Source organism: Macaca mulatta, chromosome 8, assembly GCF_049350105.2.
Source record: "Macaca mulatta isolate MMU2019108-1 chromosome 8, T2T-MMU8v2.0, whole genome shotgun sequence".
Taxonomy (NCBI): domain Eukaryota; kingdom Metazoa; phylum Chordata; class Mammalia; order Primates; family Cercopithecidae; genus Macaca; species Macaca mulatta.
This window is the reverse complement of record NC_133413.1, coordinates 151,546,762-151,566,585: the sequence shown is the minus strand read 5'-3', so window position 1 is coordinate 151,566,585 and position 19,824 is coordinate 151,546,762. Positions and strand designations below refer to the sequence as shown.

The following is a 19,824-nucleotide window of genomic DNA, read 5'->3' as shown; positions in this document are numbered from 1 at the left end:
ACCACCCCTTCCAGGGAAAGTGCACGGGGCGGGGCACCTTGCGCACCAGCATTGAGAGCGCCCCAGCAGGAGGCCCCATGTGGTTCTTGCAGCACGGAGCACCGTGGGTGGGAGGCACAGGTGGTGGTGCCACGGCGGGCTCTGCCTTTCCACTGGTCCCCTTAGAATGTGCCAAGTGCCAGTCCCGACGTGCAGACTTGGGCTTGTCTAAGCAGAGGGGAAAGATGAGAAAGGAAGCCCCGCAGTGTCTTGTTGAGGATTGGAACACGGCCCCTGACACCACAGGGTGTAAAGTTAAAATCACGATGTCAGGCCATGAGGAACAGTCAAAGGCTTCTAGGCACAGTTCGTGACAGCTGTGTGGTTTGAGGGGCCGCCCTGGGTCCCAAGGCAGGCCAGCCAGGTGTGGGGGTGAGTTAGTGGGGGGTCAGAGAGAGGCGTGGGGGGGCCTGACCTAGGGCTGGGGGCTGGCAACACAGGAGAGACCAGGGCCAGGGCTGCACAGGGGCCAGGTCAGCTGCAGGGGCTATAGGAGTCAGAGCTGAGGGCAGAGGGGAGGAGGCTTGCTGGTGGAGGAAGACCTGGGGCCAGGTCCCACCAGGCTCTGGAGGGACCTGTGGGGCAAGAGTGGAGAAGCGGCCTCTGCAGGAGGACTGGGAGCCAAGGGCCTGGTCTGGGCCCAGCGGTTCCCCCAGTGCCCTGTCTCTTGTCTCCTGGGGTGAGAAGCCTCCCTTGTGGGGACGGCTGCCTGGTCCAGGGCTGCTCGGACCCAGCGTCTTCCCGTCTCAGGGCTGGCAGCACGAAGGCAGGACAGGCCTGTGCACGCAGCACCCCCTCTAGATTGGGTGGGCTGGGTTGCACCTGCAGCTCCTCCCCGCCCTCCTGACACCCAGCCAGCGCTCGGGGCAGAAACCAAGTAGGAAGGTGACAACTGGAAGAGGGAATGCCTGGGTTTCTCACTTGGCACCGCTTTTAACCCGACTGTTGGCCTTTGTTGATGCAACACAGGGTGGCTAAAACTTGGATGGATAACTTCACTCTGCCTTTCTTGAAGAACCCACAGGCAGAGTTAGGGTGGAGTTAGGAGATGGGGCGGGAATTTCAAACCCTCATGTTAAATAAAACCATGGACACTCTCAGAGGAATGTAACAGTATAGTCTGTGACGTATCAGTCACAGTGGATACAACTAGGATACAACTCAGTGTTATTAGACATTTTTTTTTAAAAGGAAAAGGCGACCCTTGCTGGAGGATGGCAGCAGTGGAGGCTGACCCGCGATGTCACACGTCGCACTGGTCAGAGGGGTGTGTGTAACTGCGCCCAAGAACAGAAAGCACGCTCAGAATGGAGAGCAGGGAGTCCCAGCAGAGAAACGGTAGCTACAGAAAAAGAGCCAAGTGGAAATTCTAGGTCTGAAAAATAAAGTATCAAAATAGAAAATGAACCAGATGGGGTTAACAGCAGATTGGAGAGGACAGAAGAGTCAGTGGACTTAATGATTCGTCAATGGAAATGATCATACGGAGATTAAAGCTTGAAAAAAGAAATGAAGAATGCTCCAGGAAACAGAGGGATGATCTCAAAGGTCTGTCTGTCATGGGAACCTCAAAAGAAAGGAATTAGAGAATGGAACGTAAAACTTTTGCAGGGGCAGGTACAGTGGCTCAGCCTGTCAGCTCTTCAGGAGGCCGAGGTGGGCAGATTGCTTGAGCTCAGAAGTTTGAGACCAGCCTGGCCAACATGGCGAAACCCTATCTCTACAAAAAATACAAAATCTAGCCGCCGGGTGTGGTGCACACCTGTACCCAGCTACTCGAGAGGCTGAGGCACAAGAATTGCTTGAATCCAGGAGGCTGGAGGTTGCAGGGAGCCGAGATTGCACCATGGCACTCTAGCCTGGGTGACAGAGCAAGACTCTGTCTCAAAAAAAAAAAAAACCTCCACAGCTTTGAGGTAAGACATAATGGAATGTTTTCTAAACTTGGTGAAATGTATAAATCTACAAATTCATGAAGCTCCAGAAAGCCCAGCTAGGATGTGTGCACAGAAATCCGTATCTAGGCTCGTCATTGTCCAACTGCTGAAAAGTAGCAGTAAAGAGAATCTTTAAAGCAGCCGGAGGAAAAGAGATCATTACATACAAGAGGACACTCATGGGAATCACAACAGCCGCCCTGTCAGAAACCACGGGGTTCAGAACACAGTGGATCACATCTTCAAAGATCTGGGCTGGGAGGAATTAACCCAGAATTCTGTGTGCAGCAGAAATATTCTTCAAGAATAAAAGTGTAATAAAGAGAGTTCAGACAGAATCGAAGAGCATTTGTCAGCAGAGCCCCTCCTATTAGAAATGCTAAAAAAAAAAAAAAAAAAAAAAACCTACAGAAAATCCTTCAGGCTTAAGAGAAGGGCTATCAGATGAAAAGTCAGAGTTTTCAGAAAGGAAAGAGGACTGCTGGAAATGGTAAAGTGGGTTGGTTCAGGTCAGCTAGCATTCCAGCCCTCTGTGGGTCACAGGTCCCATCTGGTGCCAGACTGGGGCGAGTGGTGCGGAGAGAGGAGGGAGCGGTCTCTCGGGAGCGCAGTGGGCGGCTGAGGTGGCTTCAGTGCTGTGTGGAAAATGCAGGACCTGGCGTGCCCCGGGTGGGCGGGGGCCTCCTGGGTGGATGGCTCTCAAGGAGTTTGAAAAGTGACAGCAGGAGGGGTTCCCAGGCAGGGAGGTGAGAACCAGCGTGCTGCTAGAGGAGACAGAGCCCTTCTGGGAGCCCAATCCAGAGGAGCCAGGGCCGCACACGGGCCCCCTGCCTGTCTGTGTCGCTCAGGAGCAGCCCTCCCCTCCCCACCATGACCGAGATGCGGGGGGAACAACGTGGCTTCCCAGGGCTATGTCCTTGGGGGTGGTCCTGCCCAAATGTGACCCAGAGGCAGCCAGCTTGGGAGCCCCAGCTGGGTTTGCTGACATATTGGTACAATCTGCATGTGGTGGGAGTAATAACCGCCTCCCATTCTTTCTGAAGTTTTGAGTGTCGCGCCCTCTGCGTAGTTTTGATAAAGAGACTTTTCTGGGAAATAGGCTTCCTGATGGATAATTATTAACAAGGGCAGGGACTCGGCTCCAGTGAAGCTGAGGAACCCGCGTCTGCCATGTAAACTCTCACCCATCCAGCGGACATGCTCCACAGACTTCTCGCTTCCCGAAACATCAGTCCTTTCTGCTGACTTCTAGTAGGAATAAAATTCACCCTTCCTGAAGTTGTGTGCAGTGCAAAGGTCAAAGCAAACACCTTAAATTCTCGGCCGAACGCGTATTTGAGTGGACACATTAGCAATAATTTTAAAAGGTGCTTCCCTCCTCCTCTGAAAATGATTTCCTCCTCCCACACAAGCTTATTTTTCTTGCTAGTTCAGCACAATATTCTCAATGGATTTTGGCAGTGTAAAATGTTAGCCAGATGAACCGCTGGTGTGCCAAGCACCTTTACTTTGTGAGGAAGCGTTTTACTGACATACAGCATGGGGAGAGGGCATAGATCTCAAGTCCCCTGCGGGATGAATTGGCACCACGTGATTGAAGCGTGGGACTCCCATCCGGATCAAGAACAGACACCCGGCCCCGAAGCCCACCCCACTTCAGCCACTGCCCCCTGCGAGGGCAACCGGCACCCGAGTTCTCACAGTGGAGAGTCCTTTCCACGCCTTTGGACGTCACACGACAGGCGTCAGAGGTGTGTGGTCATCTGTGTGGGCTTCGCTGAGCACTGCGAGTGGGCTCGTGTGCACGGCTGCACGAGGCAGCTGCCCGTTCCCATGCCGTGGTGCTTGTGACTGCTGACATTGCGTGCCCGCCTGGTTGGCGATGGACACACAGGTTTCTGTGATAGGGAGGCAGCGTGTAAACTCAGGGACAGAGTTTGAAATCAGGTAACCCTGGGCTGAAATCCTAGCTGTGTGACCTGGGGTAGATTACCTAACCTCTCTGAGCTTCAGTTTCCCTGTCTACAATAGGCACAGTATTTCCTACCTCCCTGGATGGTCAGGAAGGAGAATGTGAGCGTGATAGGTGCCATCTGCAACCCTTTGGCTCCAGCTGGACACACTTATGGTGCATCCCCCCACCCCCACTCAGTAGCCACACAGAACAGCCTTTTGCCGGCAGTGGGGACCCTCCGCAGGACCCTCTGTGGTACATTTTCAGCCAATGAGGTCCGAAGTCGTGGGCCCTTCCTGCCTCTGTGAAGCTGCAGTCACCGTCCTGCTCTTGTAGACCGTCTGGTGTCAAGGGACAGTGGCCCTGTGCCTGCCACCCTCAAAGTGGCCTTCAGCAGCCCCGAGGCCCTGGTCAGCGCCAGCAGTGTGGAGGGGCTCTCAGCCCTGTGTCCAGCCCCGGGCGGGGCGCCCTCCATGTGCCTGCACAGTCAGTGTGTGCTGCCCCTTAGGCTGGGGCCTGTGCAGGTGGGGCCCACTGGCCCTCCAAGGCCTGGGTGCTTTTCTCTGGCCACCTGATGCTTATAGTTGGGGCCGGGTTGATTTCAGATCATCTGGCCTTGCAGAAAAAGGGAAGTCTACTTCGTGGAGACAACCTGAGCGGGGGGTGTGCGCATGCATGCATGTACACAGCGGCACCTGCCTGTCGCGGGGCTCCCAGGCAGACTGTGGCAGAGCCCGGCCAGTGCCTGCGTGTGCGACGGCCCTCGTGTCCCTTGCAGGCCTTCCGGAGCAGTACTACAGCCTCACCTGGTTCCTGAGCCCCATCCTTGGCCTCATCTTCACACCTCTCATTGGGTCTGCGAGTGACCGGTGCACCCTGAGCTGGGGCCGCCGGCGGCCTTTCATCCTCGCCCTCTGCGTTGGTGTCCTCTTTGGCGTTGCACTTTTCCTTAACGGCTCTGCCATCGGTAAGTTTCTCGGCCACACCTGGCGTCCTCACAACACAGACGAGGGCCTGGCCCTGGGTAGCTCCACTCAGTAAAAGCTGAATGGTGTTGAATATTCAGGCTGACCCTCTGTGGGCCTGGCTGGGCAGCCGAGGCCGCCCTGGCGGTAATCACCCGTGGTAGCGCTGAAGCCGGCCCCGTGTGGGAAAGCTGGAGGAACCTGTTCACAGGGAAACGCTTCCTGTTGTGATCATTTGTTTTTAATGCGTATCTGACACCACGTCCTGTTTCCAGCATTCTTTCAGAAATTATCTTTTCTTTTTTTGTTCTCCTTTTCTTCGACTTGGTGTTAAAATGTCCAGAACCTGGTTTGATGTTTGTGTTTTGCCTTCTTGGTTGTTGTTTCCTTTTGAATTAAAGCACCTCTGTGTGGGAAAATAGTTTTTGCCTTGAGGGCACCCATCAAAAACTGTTAAAAACATTTTTCTGGCAACAGCTTTTTGAGACAGAGGAGCTTAATCTGTCTTCTGAACTAGAGGAACTTGCCCTGGGTCTGCACTGATGCAGAGGGAGCTGAGGAAGTTGAGCGGCAGGAGGAGAGGCCCTGGGACGCTTCTCAGAGCCCGAGTGGTCACTGGCCGTGGGGTGGGCTTTGTCGCCAACAGGCGATGCCTCTGATTGTGTGCAGGGGTGCGGCTGCCCTGGCGCCTGCTGGGCGCGGAGCTGCCGGCCCCCTGTCTGTCTGTGTCCCTCAGGAGCAGCCCTCCCCTCCCCACCATGACCGAGATGCGGGGGGAACAACGTGGCTTCCCAGGGCTGTGTCCTTGGGGGTGGTCCTGCCCAAATGTGACCCAGAGGCAGCCAGCTTGGGAGCCCCAGCCCCTCTGCCTCGGAGCCGTCGCCTGCCCGTGGTCTGAGGAGGCCAGCAAGGACCACCTGGGCAGAAAGCCCGTCTCCCGCGCCTCCCGAGACGGGGCAGGTGTATCTGCGTTCAGGCTAATCACAGCACCTTGGGCCTGGGTCCCGGGCCCTGGCCCGCAATCCTCTCATCTTGTCAGGAGGGCACTGCGTGTCTCCCTGATGGGAAGTGGAGACCCAAGTTGAGCCTCAGCCATCAACATTGATCTGGATTCAGGGCCAGACTCCCCTGAGGCAGGAGGGACATGTGTGGGGACAGCTGCTTTTGAGTGCCGGCAGCCCACTGCAGGAGGACTCGTAGGTGAGGTGAGGCCCCTGGCACCTTCCTCTGCAGAGCCACATCTCCTGAACCCAGGCTGCCCTGAGAGTTTGTGTGCAAAACCCCCAGAGTTTGGGGCATCGTTTCCTTTCAGACCTAGATCAGGCCCAGTAAAACCCCCTGCGCCTGCCTTGCCAAGTCTTGTCAGTGTCCCCTGCGGGTTGTCTGTGGCGTGAGCACTTTTCCCCGTGGGCGTCTGCTCTACCATGTGTGGCCTTCTTAGCAACACTGAATTCATGCTTCCAGCACAGCAGCCGTCCTCTGACCGCCAGGGTCGAAAGGTCCATTCTAACCCTTTCTGTTTGAAAAAATGTCAAGGGCAAGTAAACCCTTGGAGGTGCGGTAAACAGCTAACTGAATGGGGAGAAAATCCCTGGAACCCACAGAAGTGTGTAAAACAAAGCCCAGCTCCTTTCCACTGCCTTTGTGCCTAAGAGCCTCTCTCTGTCTTGCACAGGAAGGCTGGCGTGGTTTTGCGGCCGTGCCCCCTCCGCATGCCCCTTCCATGTGGCTGTTTGCTCTCAGGCCCACCCTGGCCAGTGCTTGAGTACCTGACCGCCCTTCCGTGTGCTCTGCGCAGGTCTGGCCCTCGGCGATGTCCCCAACCGGCAGCCCATCGGCATCGTGCTCACGGTGCTGGGGGTGGTGGTCCTGGACTTCAGCGCCGATGCCACTGAGGGGCCCATCCGCGCCTATCTGCTGGACGTGGTGGACAGTGAGGAGCAGGACATGGCCCTCAACATCCACGCCTTCTCTGCCGGTAACGCTGCTGCACTGAGCCAGTGTGGCTGGGCCCCAACGTGCCTGGACCTGGTGTGGGGAGGGGACGGGAGCCTGTGTTGTCGGCGCTGCCTCATCAGGCTGCATGGAGGGTTGAAGCAGTGGGCAGGGTCTCAGGACTGGAAGGTAACCAGGGGCAGCCCCTCCTGACCACTGAGCACAGTAGGGCCGAAGCACTGAGGAGCCTCAAGGGGCAGGAGGCCAGGCCTGCAGGGAGTGATGTGCATGCTTGCACAGTGAACCTCCCGGCCCTGCCCTGACATCGCCCTCCAGCAGGGTGTGTTCCCACCCAAGGTGAACGTGGCCAGCTCCTGATGCAGAGGGAATGCCCATCAGTGCAGAGAGGCGTCCACTTGTGTCTGCCCGGGGGTAGTCTGCCCTTCACTGATCAAGCGGCAGTTCTGTTGGGTCGGAATTCTCAGACCCAGGAGCAGCTGCAGTTTCTTATTTTGCTTTTCCTACTGCTTTCTCCTTCTCCATCCCCTGACTCCTATCATGAGGGCATCCCTGGCCCCCTGTTAGAGGGAGAGGCCCTCCCAGAGCTTTCCCCCGTGGCCTGGTGCCACCAGCTCACTGGCTGCTGCTTCCTCCCACACAGGCCTCGGCGGGGCCATCGGCTACGTGCTGGGTGGGCTGGACTGGACCCAGACCTTCCTGGGCAGCTGGTTTCGGACCCAGAACCAGGTGCTCTTCTTCTTCGCCGCCATCATCTTCACGGTGTCCGTGGCCCTGCACCTGTTCAGCATCGAAGAGGAACAGTACAGCCCACAGCAGGAGCGCAGCACTGAGGAGCCCGGCGCCCTGGACGAGGGCGAGCTGCACAGCATCCCTGCCTTCCCGGACGAGGTGCAGTCGGAGCACGAGCTGGCCCTGGACTACCTGGACGTGGACATCGTGCGCAGCAAGAGTGACTCGGCATTGCATGTGCCGGACTCTGCACTGGACCTGGAGCCCGAGCTGCTCTTCCTGCACGGCATCGAGCCCTCCATCTTCCACGACGCCTCCTACCCTGCCACCCCCAGCAGCACCAGCCAGGAGCTCTCCAAGACCAAGCTGCCCCGCCTGGTCACCTTCCTCAAGGAAGCCGCCAAGGAGGACGAGACTTTGCTGGATAATCACTTGAATGAAGCCAAAGTCCCCAACGGAAGCGGCTCCCCCACAAAGGATGCCCTCGGCGGCTACAGCAGGGTGGACATGAAGCCCTTGGCCACGTCGGGCTCCGTGCGGCGGCGGCGGCATGCATTCCGCAGGCAGGCCTCCAGCACCTTCTCCTACTACGGCAAGCTCGGGTCCCACTGCTACCGCTACCGGCGAGCCAACGCGGTGGTGCTGATCAAGCCGTCGCGCAGCATGAGCGACCTGTATGACATGCAGAAGCGGCAGCGGCAGCGGCACCGGCACCGGAACCAGAGCGGGGCCACCACCTCCAGCGGGGACACCGAGAGTGAGGAGGGGGAGGGCGAGACCACCGTGCGCCTGCTGTGGCTCTCCATGCTGAAGATGCCCAGGGAGCTGATGCGGCTGTGCCTCTGCCACCTCCTCACCTGGTTCTCCGTCATCGCCGAGGCCGTGTTCTACACCGACTTCATGGGCCAGGTCATCTTCGAAGGCGACCCCAAGGTGAGTGCTCAGCCACCGGAGCGGAGCCGCCCTCTCTGCCCACCTGCAGGTCACTGAGAAGCTCAAGGGCTAGGCCGGGAGGCCTCTTCCTTGTGCCCACGCATGTCAGGGAGGCCGCAGGGTGCCTCCTGTGCAGGTGAGGGACCCACGGCCGGCAGCTAGCCCACACTCTCCTCTGGGAACTTGGTGGGGGCCATCCTGGGGTCACGGGGTGGGTTGCAGTGAGGCCCGTGGTGAGCAGTCGTGAATGTTGATTCTGGTGTGAACGGGGTGTCTGTTACTGTGTGTAACAGCAAGTAGTAAGATAATGGCCTGCTGTCGCCCATGCCAGGCTCCTTGGCGGCTCTTCTGGTCCCTGTGGTAACGGCTGGGTCACACCTGTGGCTGCGTTTGCCAGGAGAACCAAGGTGCCCTCAGCACGTGCTCGGGCCTCCTGTCTCCACACGGTCCCTCCGTTCCTGGGTCCAGTCTGAGCTGCTCCATGCAGTGGCTCCGAGGGCTATGGCAGAGGCTGCGGGAGTGTCACTTCTGCAAATCCAGACCAGTCCAGACTGGGGACAGGGGAGTGCACCGAACACTCCGCCCTCGCTGCGTTGGCAGAGTCACATCACAGACCGTTCGCGGTCGGGGAGGCATGGAAATGCTTCACAGATAGCAACTGACTTGGGGTGGGCTCTCCTCCTGGATGGGACTTTCCCGTCACCGCTCTTAGAATGAGCAGCCGGCCAGCAGTTCCCATGGGAAATACGCTCCTGGGCCTGGAGGGCCTAGCGGATGCCCTCGTCAGCCCGTCTCATTTCCGGAACAGGCCTCCTCGAACTCGACCACCTGGCAAGCCTACAACGCCGGGGTCAAGATGGGCTGCTGGGGCCTGGTCATTTATGCCGCCACTGGTGCTATTTGTTCAGGTAAGAGATCCCCAAGTCAGGTCAGCACTCGCACCCCAGAAAACTCTCAGCGATTAGAAATGCGGACAAGAGAATCCTGCACCTTAGAAGCTGGGGCCATCAGTCACACCCTGATTTCTGGGTCCCTCAGAACAGGACAGTCCCTTGGGGAGAAGCATCGAAATTCCCATTTCCTCGTTTTAGGGAAAAAGGCCGCTGTGGGCTGGCACCAGGAGCAGTGTGTTTTGAGACCTCTTTGGGGCCTGTCCTGCTTGTGCGGTCCCATGATGCCGTCCCATGTCAATGGCGCCTCCTGACACGCTGTCCCTGGCCCCAGCACAGAGCTGGATGGAGGCCTGGCGATCAGAGCGGTGGTGGAGCAGGGCCCAGGCACGTTTCACCCTGAGGGATGGGGCTGGGGTGGCAGGCTTCCATCCTGCAGCGAGGCTCACCAGGAACCAGGGGTAATTGGGTCGGGGGTCTCTGAGCCGAGTACAAATCGGGCTGGCCCGCCTGGACTCTGAACATGGGAAGGCCAGCTTCATTTCAGCCTCAGCTGGATGTGAGGATGGCCGAAGTAAATGCCTCTTGGTCAGTGGCAACCAGCGCAATGGTAAACAGCGTTGCCACTACTTGAACAGAGGAATTCTCAGCAGAGCACTTTCCCAGAGGAGGTGACATCTGAGCCGCCGGGTCAGGAAGGGTGAGGGAAGAACAGAGCGGTGCCCATGAGAAAAAACAGCAAAAATGCGTGTTCCCAAGGCAGGACTGTCCACTGCTGCCCACATCAGGAGAAGAAATAGTCCCAGGTGTACAGCCGGAGAAGGCCCTGAGTGGACCAGATTGGCCTGGCAGGGCAGGAAGGCCCCTGGGAGCTGCAGGAAGGGCCGGGTTATGAGGTCTGGGACAAGGAGGGCCGACTTCTGTCTGTGGTGCTGGAGCCACTGGGCATCCCAGCGGGCCCGTGAGCTTACAAGCAGGTGCCGGAGGCCTGTGCTGGCTGTGCCTGCCTGAGCGGGTCTGGGTTCAGCTGGAATGAGTGGAGGTCGGAGGGAATGTGGGGGGTAAGGGAGGGATGGTGGAGGGAGCCTGACAGGAGCCAGCCACCTGCCTACTGTCCCTGTCCCTGTTCCCCTCTCTGCAGCCCTGTTACAGAAGTACTTGGACAACTACGACCTGAGCGTCAGGGTGATCTACGTGCTGGGGACGCTGGGCTTCTCCGTCGGCACAGCCGTGATGGCCATGTTTCCCAACGTCTACGTCGCCATGGTCACCATCAGCACCATGGGCATCGTCTCCATGAGCATCTCCTACTGCCCTTATGCCCTGCTGGGCCAGTACCATGACATCAAGCAGGTGCGTCCCACTGTAGCCGTGAGAGCTGCACTCCAGCCTCCTGAGCGCCTTCCCTCCACACAGAGCAGAGCCCTGCGCTTCATGACGCAGATGGCCCTCCTCCCTCTCCGGTTCTGAGATGGCCCCTTCCAAAGCCCACAGAGCCACCACCTGCCCCTGGTTGGTCCCTGGCCACAAAGGGTCTTTTCCTTCAGCCACTCCCACCCCCTAGCACCTCCCAGAGGCTTCTGGAGGCAAAAGCACGTCCCTGCCCCTTCGGTCCCCTCAGGCCCAATCACGTTTCCCCGAGGGGGAAGCTCCAGCCCAGCCTTGTCCACTTGGATGGGAGGAAAACCACCCAGGTATGCCTATACTTCCTGGTAGCCACATTTAGAAAGTGAAAAGGCCAGTGAAAACCATTTTCATAGCATATTTTATCTAACCTGGTGTATCTAAAACATTATTTCAACATGTACTCACGAAGAAAGTCATACCTTACACTCTTGCTAATCGTTGAAATTGGGTGTATGTTACATCAGAGCACATCACAGATGAGACAAGCTTTATCTCAAATGCCCAGTAGCCGCAGCACAGGCAGACTCTTGCCTCTTTCTGGACTTTATGCAGCTGAAACATCTGGCTTCTTCCTCTGGGATTCACTCGCTTGCTGGCGGCAGCATGGCCAGCCTTTTCATGTCACAGTGTGTGGCCAGATGCACCCTGCTTTGTGGACCTTTGGGTGCTTCCAGGTTGGGGCTGTTGCAGGTAGCACTGCAGGAATGTCCCTTGCCATAAACACCTCCTGTTGTGCCCATGCTCTTGGTTGATAGTCTCCTTGGAGAAGATGTGGTGTGTGTGGTTTGAGGTAGGGATTCAAGACTTTTATTTTTTTCCCTACATATGGGTGTCTGCCCAGGTCATGACCCAGCGCTGTTCCCCGGCCCTCTGTGCAGTGCCATCTTTGCCATAAATTGGGCTTCCATGTAAGCGTGTGTTTCCGCTTTCTTCTCTTCCGCTAGTATGTTTGTTCTTGGACAAATGTCAACTGTCTCAAACTAGTTTTATAATAAGTCCTGAACACTGGTAGTAGAAATCCCTCAACTTTGTTCTTCAAGATCGTCTTGGGTATTCTTAACCATTTATTTGTCATCTAAATGTTAGGTTCAGCTTATGGGCTTTTAAAATTAAAAACACATTATATGGGTCAATTTGGGAGAGTGAATGACTTTGTAGTATGGAACTTCCTATCCCTAAGTGTGACATACCCTTCTATTATTAATCCTCAGTGCATCTGGAGATTCTTTGGGCCATCTACTTACACAGCCACATCATCTGTGTCTAATGAGCGCTGTTTTCTCCTTCCTGATCCTTCATACCTGTTATTTATTTTCCTTGCCTTCTTGGAATGGCAGGAACCTCCAATACTAAATACATAGAAGTGGTGTTTGCTCTTTCAAACCCAACAGGGGAATATTTAATATCTTACTAGGAAGTATGATGCTTTTTTTTTTTTTTTTTTGAGATAGAGTCTTGCTCTGTTGCCCAGGCTGGAGTGCAGTGGTGTGCTCTCGGCTCACTGCAACCTCCACCTCCCAGCTACTCAGCCTCCTGAGTAGCTGGAATTACAGGCGCCTGCCACTACACCCGGCTAATTTTTGTATTTTTAGTAGAGATGAGTTTTCACCATGTTGGCCAGGCTGGTCTCGAACTCCAGACCTCAGGTGATCCACCCATCTCGGCCTCCCAAAGTGTTGGGATTACAGATGGAAGCCACTGTGCCCAGCCCAGAAGTATGATGCTTTATTTGTGTTTTTTTGAGAATGCGTCCATTTCATCTGCACTTTCAGAATTATTAGCATTAAATTGTTTTCTTATGATCTAATGTGATGGAACCTATAGTGATAACACCTTTTTCCTCCTCTATTAGTTATCTGAGACTTTATTGATTTTATCTGTGTTTCAAAGAACCTTTGGTGTCTCAGTCCTCCCTGCCGCGTGTCCGCGTGCTTGTGCGTTCATTGCCACCCTTTGCTGTCTCCTGCCTTCCGTTATGTCTTGGTTTAATTTGCTGTTGCTCATTTCTTACTCTGATTTCCAGCCTAATATTTGCATTTAAGGTCAGTTTTCCTCTACACACACCTTTAGCTGCACCGTGCAGGTTTTAATGTTGTGTTTACTTTTAAAAGATTTTTATAATTTTCATTGTGATTTCTATTTTGAACCATGAATTATTTAGAAGGACATAGATGGATTTCTGACATTTGGGCTTTTTCCAGTTGTCATGTTGTTACTGATTTCCGGCGTGATTCCTTAATGGCTAGAGAACATACCCCATGTGACTGCAGCCTTACAGTTAGCTGGGGCTTCCTTTGCGGCCCAGCACATCACGCATGTCGGTAAATGTTCCATGTGCGCCTGGAAAGAATGTGGGTCCTGCATCTAGTGCCCCGTCTCTGTCAGTGAGGTCAACCTTGACATTGCTTAGCTCTTCTCTCCTCTTATTGCTTTTGTCTGTTTTATGAAAGGTGTATTACAGTCTCTCACTGTGATTATGGTACACACATTCAGAGCTGCTTTAAAAGTTGTTTTAGCTTCTTAATGGACTGACCTTTTTTTCCCACTATCTCTAGGAAAAAGCCTCTGCGGAGATGCTGTCTAATAGTAGTAATAGATGTACGGCAGCTTTCTCTTGTATGTTTGTGCAAGAAACACAAGTGAAACTGCTCACTCTTTCCGTGGGTCCGGCCTCTTTGTTGCACGTGGCCACCTGCAGTTATACTTTGGGAGGCATCAACCTGGGCTCACAGGACCCCTCTCCCCTCAGCCCCTGCTGGAGACCACCAGGGTGAGGGGGAGCCTGCCTGGTGGAGCGTGGCCCTGCCACCTCTCCTTGAGACTCGAGGCCAGGTTCCTGGGAAGCCCACGTCCCGATTGGATTGACAGAGTTGCTTCCACGCCTGCCCTCTCCTTGAGCTAGAACTTCCCACCTCTCCCGCCTGCAGTGCTGGGCAGGAGTTGGGGGCTGAGGGTGCTCAGGCAGGAGTGGTTGCCAAGAGACTCGGTGGAAGACAGGTCGTGTTTCCAGGCTTCTGGGTTAATATTCACAGTTTTGAAGTGCTGGTGGCGGCTGCCTTCTCCAGCCACTCACCGCCTTGTTTCCTCTCTTGCAGTATGTCCACCACAGCCCCGGGAACTCCAAGCGAGGGTTTGGCATAGATTGCGCCATCCTGTCCTGCCAAGTGTACATCTCACAGATCCTGGTGGCCTCCGCTCTCGGGGGCGTGGTCGACGCAGTGGGGACTGTCCGCGTCATCCCCATGGTGGCCTCTGTGGGCTCTTTCCTGGGCTTCCTGACGGCCACATTCCTGGTGATCTATCCTGACGTGTCAGAGGAGGCCAAGGAGGAGCAGAAAGGCCTGTCTTCCCAGCTGGCCAGCGAAGGCGGGGCCGGTGGGAGCAGCGAAAAGCCCACCGCGCTAAAGCTCACGCGGAAGGAGGGCCTGCAGGGACTGGTGGAGACGGAGTCCGTGGTCTGAGCCACACTCCCGTTTACACACATTCCACCGGCGGGCGGGCGGGCGGGCGGGTGGTGGGGCCAGGCCACAGGCGGGAGCAGAGACACCGCGGAACCCTGCAGCTGCTGTGGCAGACCCGGCAGTGCGGGCCAGAACCCCTCCGCCCCCATAGCCACGATTCAGCAGTCGTAGCGTAGGTTTGAGCTACTAGGCAAAAATACCACACTAACCACTTTTTCGATAATTAAAAAAATCATTTGAAATATTTTTTTTAATTGAAAAAGATCTTTTAATTTCAGCTCTTTTATTCTGCAGGTATATTATTCTGCATGTTTTAAAATTATATAAAACATTTATAGAGACAAGCAATTTAGAAAAAATAAGATTTTGCATTTCTAAAATTATAATTGAAAACAAAATCTGACATTCTCTGCTACGTCTTATCTGAATGGTTCAGATAATGGTAGTGTAGCCAGTGACTAAAGTATTTTTACCAAATTTCCTCTCTGTAGACGCCTGCAGGTATTGACGTCTGTCAGGTCTCGTCGCGTTGGCTGGTGCCGCAGCTGTTGGAGAGTCTTTTTCTTTATGATTATTTTAGAAAAAAAATTTTCTTTTCCGCAATGTGGTTTTCTTAGAAGAACAGCATGTCTTTTCCTCAGCGAGTTTGGCACATTGTGCCCCGGGCAGCCCTGTCCTTGGGCAGCGGCCGCACACCAAAGCTGGGAGGAGGCTGGTCCGGGAGGCCTGGGCAGAAGACAGTGATTCGCAGGGGCGGCTCCCAGACACCGTGCCCAGGGATGGGATGGGCACCACCTGGGGGCGGAGCGTGAGCCCCAGACGGGCTCCTGCGTGTGCGCGCGAGTGTCTGCGCCCAGCCACGGGACGCCGCTGGTCCCGTCTGAAGGACTCTCTTAGGAGGCCAGGTTGCCCCTCCAGACCCCTCCCAACATCGGGGAAGGAAACGTTGACTTTCACTGCACTTTGATGCGTCTCTAAACCATTTGCTGGGGATTCCTGAGAGCAGAGCTCCCGGTGGGCCCTGCCTCCCCCGCCGCAAGGCTACCTCGGGCGTGTGGATGTGCGAGGGCCTCCCCGCTTGTGAAGGGGACATGCGTGCTGGAACCTGTCAGAACTCCATGCCTTCCTCGCCTGCTCACCTGTTCGACGCTGGAATCAGGACAGGTGCAAAGGGAAGCGTACGTCTGGGACAGCGAAGGCCCATGTCACTGGAGGGTTCCGCACAGTCGTTCTGGTTTCAGCAAATAAGCAAAACTCGGGCAAGTACTGCAGCTATTTGGAAATGTTTTCCAAACCAGTCTCTTTAGAACTAAGCCGTTGCTGCTCTTCTGATTTGAAGCGGTCAGTGTAAGCTTACTGAGATCAGGAGACGGAGGCCCCGCACATCATACGGATCAAGTCAGACAATTGTAATACTTTTGCTGCCTCAAGTTGTTTTTTAAATAAAGTACTTTGAAATGCATGAGAATCATGCTGCAACATAATCATTCTAGAGCAAATATATATATACACACATATATATATATATTTCAAGATGAAGCTAAAGCAGTTTTGGAATAAATTACTTGAATTTTCTGTGTATTTAGAGGAACGACTGTTTAATGTACTTGATGGGCCTCTGGTCTTGCCATGTCTCCTGCCGCTGGTGGCACTTTGTAGATTGTGTGTTTGTGTCCGGGTGGCAGTTGGGTGCCTGCTCACGCATGGTGTGTCCGCCAGGCCACGGTGTCCCAGGATCGCAGAGGACTGACTTCAAGAACATTTTCTGTATGTGTGGAAACTTGAGAATGGCCTTGTGAATCTCGTGCTTGGACAGGGTGAGTCCGACTACTGAAAGTGCTGCCAGCTTTGCTGCGAGCCCTCCGGCCAGCGGGAGCCCCGTGGACTGGGCACTCTGGCCCTTCTTCTCTGGGGGACGGCACCCCTGGCTTCCTCACCTCAGCCGGGCATCTGTGGCAGCTCACTCTATGCAACTTGATCCTCTAGTGGCTTTAAGACTGTAGGTCCCCTCTCTGAGACCTGGCTGTGCTTGTCAGGACCTCGAGGCACAGCCCCCGTTGTAGCTGGTTTCTCCAGCTTCTCATCCGGACGACTGTAAAACAGATGGCGGCAAGAGAGCAGCAGACATGGGGTGGCAGCGGCCTGACCCGAGTCAAGATCCGACCCAAACCACACCAAACATGGGTTCAGCTGGGGGCCGCCCCTTGCCCAAGGCTTCCCACCCTCATCTGAAGGTCCAGGGACCGGATCCAGGGCTCACCAAAGCCGATTCCTCACCAGCTGGGAGCGCAGAAATCTCAGGGCCTGGCTGCGACTTGAGTTTGAGGAGGAAGAGGGGCCTCGCAACCCCCGTCTGAACAGTGTGTGAACCCTTGAGATCCCAGCCTCGACTAATCTGAAGTAAGGATAACAAAGACCATTCAGTGCCCTGCGCATGACCTTGCCACAGTCGCTGTCAGAGTATGAACGCGCCGGAAGCCAGGGCCAGCCAGGGACAGGCGTGACTGTCAGGTGCTCCTCGGTGACAGGAGTCAGTGGCCGCACACTTTGTAGACTCGTCAAGTTATCAGCCCTTCAGGTGTTTGCAAGCAAAGCCCTTCTTAGTGTGCAGGTCAGTGTGCGGACCCCAAATGTGGGCACCGCGGGGGCTGGGGTCCGGGGTCAGTAGAGTCGGTTTCTGGAGCTGCCTTCCTGGGAGGCAGGCACGGGTGACCAGGGCCCTCGCAGTGCGTGTGGGCCCGGCCTGGTCACAGCGAGGACCAGATCGCTGCATCCTTTAGCCTCAACCCCTCCCTTGCACTGAGATTATTTCCAGATTGCACTCACTTGAACCTGTCCGTGTCGTCACCTTGTGTCTTAAGGGAAGCCGAGAAGGGCAGGCGGGCCGGCTGTCTTGTCTGCAATGCGCCATTGTGCCCGCAGCTTGTGTTGGTCAGGCTGCCGCTCAGGTGTCTGTGGCTTCTAACCTTGTACCTCAGATAGATGCAGTACCAAGGCGGGGCTGGGGACACTGGTCAATGTCAAAGGGGAGGTGCTCTGGCTGGCAGCCTTGCCCCAGAGGAAGAGGAGGCCGTGCAGGTGCCCCTTGGGGAAGGTGGCCAGCTATCCAGTGCTGAGGACGCAGCTGGAGTATGGCTCATGGCACCCTTGGGGTTTGGGCTGTGCAAGCTGGTGTCCCAGGTGCCTCTGCGCGCTGGCTGGAGTGTCAGGCAGGGTGTTGGTGCGTCGAGTCTTGTGTGATGCGCACAGACCGGTTACCAAACTAGGAGAACGTTGATCTCGTTTGTGGTGGTTTTGTTCCCTATACAAGTCAGCTAAGTAAAAAATCTTTTAACGAGCTTCCCCTTAACACACGGCAGAAGTTTCCAGGTGCCGGAATGCGAGCTGGTGGGAAGGGGCAGAGAGGCTGTGAGCTCCCAGCTGGGCCGGTCTTCCTGTGACCCCTTTCCCAGGTCTGTCGACAGACTGGCATCATGACGTCCCTGGCGGCTGAAGAGCTAGCTTTGGAGTGTTGTTTTTCTCACTCCCAGGCAGGCGTCTTAGCTGGAACCATCCGACCTGCCACTGAACATGCCAGCGCCGTGTGCTGTCTCTTGGATACCTGTCCTTGAAAACTTCAGGCCCCTGGGAGAAGCACTCCGTCCAGTCCTGTCCCCTGGGGGGAGGCAGGGCCGCTGAGCCCTCCTCAGATGGTTAGTGGCTTCCAGCAGCTCTCAGGAGTGTTTCCTGAAGACCCCAGGTGTGGAGGACTTGGTCTGTGACCATCTAGAACCCCAGAGCTGAACAGGAAGCCGTCCTTGCAGCAACAAGAGGGGTGGAAGGGGTGCTGCGGGCTGCCCTCGGCTCTCCCACCTCTGGGGCGGTGATGTTCAGGTGATAAGTTTGAAAAATACTCAAAGATACCAACTCTTCCTTTCTATGGCTAATGGTTTGTGCAGCCACCAGCGATGGCGGCCCCTATTAGAGACCCAGTTTGTAAAACACCAAATACTGCTGCTGTCCACACTAGACATTAACCGAAAAGATGGACACCTTTTCCCACGCTGTTTCGCTTCTGCCTCAACTTTGGTCCAGCTTTAGCCACCACACAGCGTGCGAGGGACTGCTGCTGCGGAATCGGCCTCATCTGTCCCTCCGCCTCCCACCAGCACATGCCGCTTCTGAGAGACACCAGCTCCCTGCCTCCAAGCCTGCTACCACAGGCCTGTCGTGAGGGACCCCCGCTTCCGAGAGCTCCTGGGGGGGGTTCTGCCCTTCACCGCCTGGGAGAGGTGTCAGTTCAGTTCCGGGTTAAAGAGGCCCGTGCACACAGCATGTTGGGGACCCAGCCTAAAGTTCTTGTCACCTCCTCATGCAAAGCCAGCCATCACTCTCCGGCCAGATCCCCCAAACCTCAAGGTGGCCCCTTGACCAGCCCCTCCTTGGGGCCTCCAGGAGGACTGAGCACCCCTCCCAGCGGCATCCCCTTGCCCTCCACAGGGCTGCCAGGGGCACGTCGCAGGGGCACCGTGGACTGAAACCAGCCCCTGGTGACAGAACGACCCGTTTGTTGGAAATGCCTCGTTGCCAGAGGAACTCCCCAGGCATCTCGGAATGAAACTATTTAGTTCCATTGTGAACTGGCCACAGGACAGCTTTTTATCAACTTATTAAGTTGGAGCACTATAATAGCTCTTGCTGATTTAGCAATGGTATAAGTGTGTGTTAAACACATAATGTTACATTTTATGAGGAGGTCGTAAGGAAGGGTCGTATCACTCGACTCTCTTCTATTAGTTGGGTGACAGTGGCCTCATGTTTGTGTCTGTGTGTACACAGAGCCCTTGGGTTCTGCTCTGTTTCTTTGCCAGGTGAATGTTTGTGGCATGCGCTGCTGTCCACGCCCCTCTGTCCTGCACAGGGTTCAGCTGTGCAGTGCCCTGATTTCTTCCATGCACAGAGAACCTCCTTGCGTCTGTTTCTCTGTTCCTCTGTGGCTGACTCAATAAACTTTTTCCCTCTGACATGATGCTGTGGGTGTGTCTGTCACTTCCCTATGGTCTCCTGCCTTCTGCCTTCCTGGAGCCTAGTGGGTCTAGTAGGCTGAGGCCTGCAGAGAGGAGCCGGGCCCAAGTATGACAGCATTTGTTCCCCAGAGACCCTGTCAGCTCACAAACCTGGGGCCTGTCCCTGCAACCCGCGCACAGGCCCCCTCAGCCGTAGCCCCTCCATGGGTGCTCCTTGTGCCTGGAGGTGTGAGGGGTCTTGGCTCAGGCAGGGTTGAGGCCTAGGCCTTCTGCAGGCCTGTTCTGGTGGAGTCAGGGTGGGGCCCGCAGTCTGCCTCTGCTGAAGGGTTCCTGACTGTCTGAAGCCAGTGTCCTAAGGAGGCAGCCTGTTTGCTGTTGCTGCCAGCAGGAGTGGCCATGCTGGGCTGAGGACGGGGCGCCCGGTGTGTGCGTCTGGCTTTGGCACCCCAGGGGACATAACAGGGTCCTGGGGCGGCCGGAAGAGCGCTCCATTGACCTTCCTACAGGCAGAATGAGTCATCTCTGTCCTCTGGCACCTCACTGAGGG

General features: G+C 55.7%; 1 protein-coding gene across 2 annotated transcripts in view; it reads left to right on the top strand.

The window, feature by feature from the left end:
- The window catches only part of SLC45A4 (solute carrier family 45 member 4), a 99,047-nt gene extending 79,773 nt beyond the window's left edge, over nucleotides 1–19,274 (top strand). Inside the window, exons 3-9 of one of the 2 annotated variants that reach the window (XM_077944141.1) lie at nucleotides 4,709–4,897; nucleotides 6,694–6,873; nucleotides 7,492–8,513; nucleotides 9,322–9,421; nucleotides 10,545–10,756; nucleotides 13,906–14,265; nucleotides 14,763–19,274. In XM_077944141.1, coding sequence (XP_077800267.1) covers nucleotides 4,709–4,897; nucleotides 6,694–6,873; nucleotides 7,492–8,513; nucleotides 9,322–9,421; nucleotides 10,545–10,756; nucleotides 13,906–14,265; nucleotides 14,763–14,888 — 2,189 coding nt within the window. In that variant the 3' untranslated portion in view covers nucleotides 14,889–19,274. Of the gene's footprint in view, nucleotides 1–4,708; nucleotides 4,898–6,693; nucleotides 6,874–7,491; nucleotides 8,514–9,321; nucleotides 9,422–10,544; nucleotides 10,757–13,905 lie in introns of both variants that reach the window. The other variant, XM_077944142.1, reaches the window with a different exon arrangement.
- The last annotated feature ends 550 nt before the right edge of the window (nucleotides 19,275–19,824 follow it).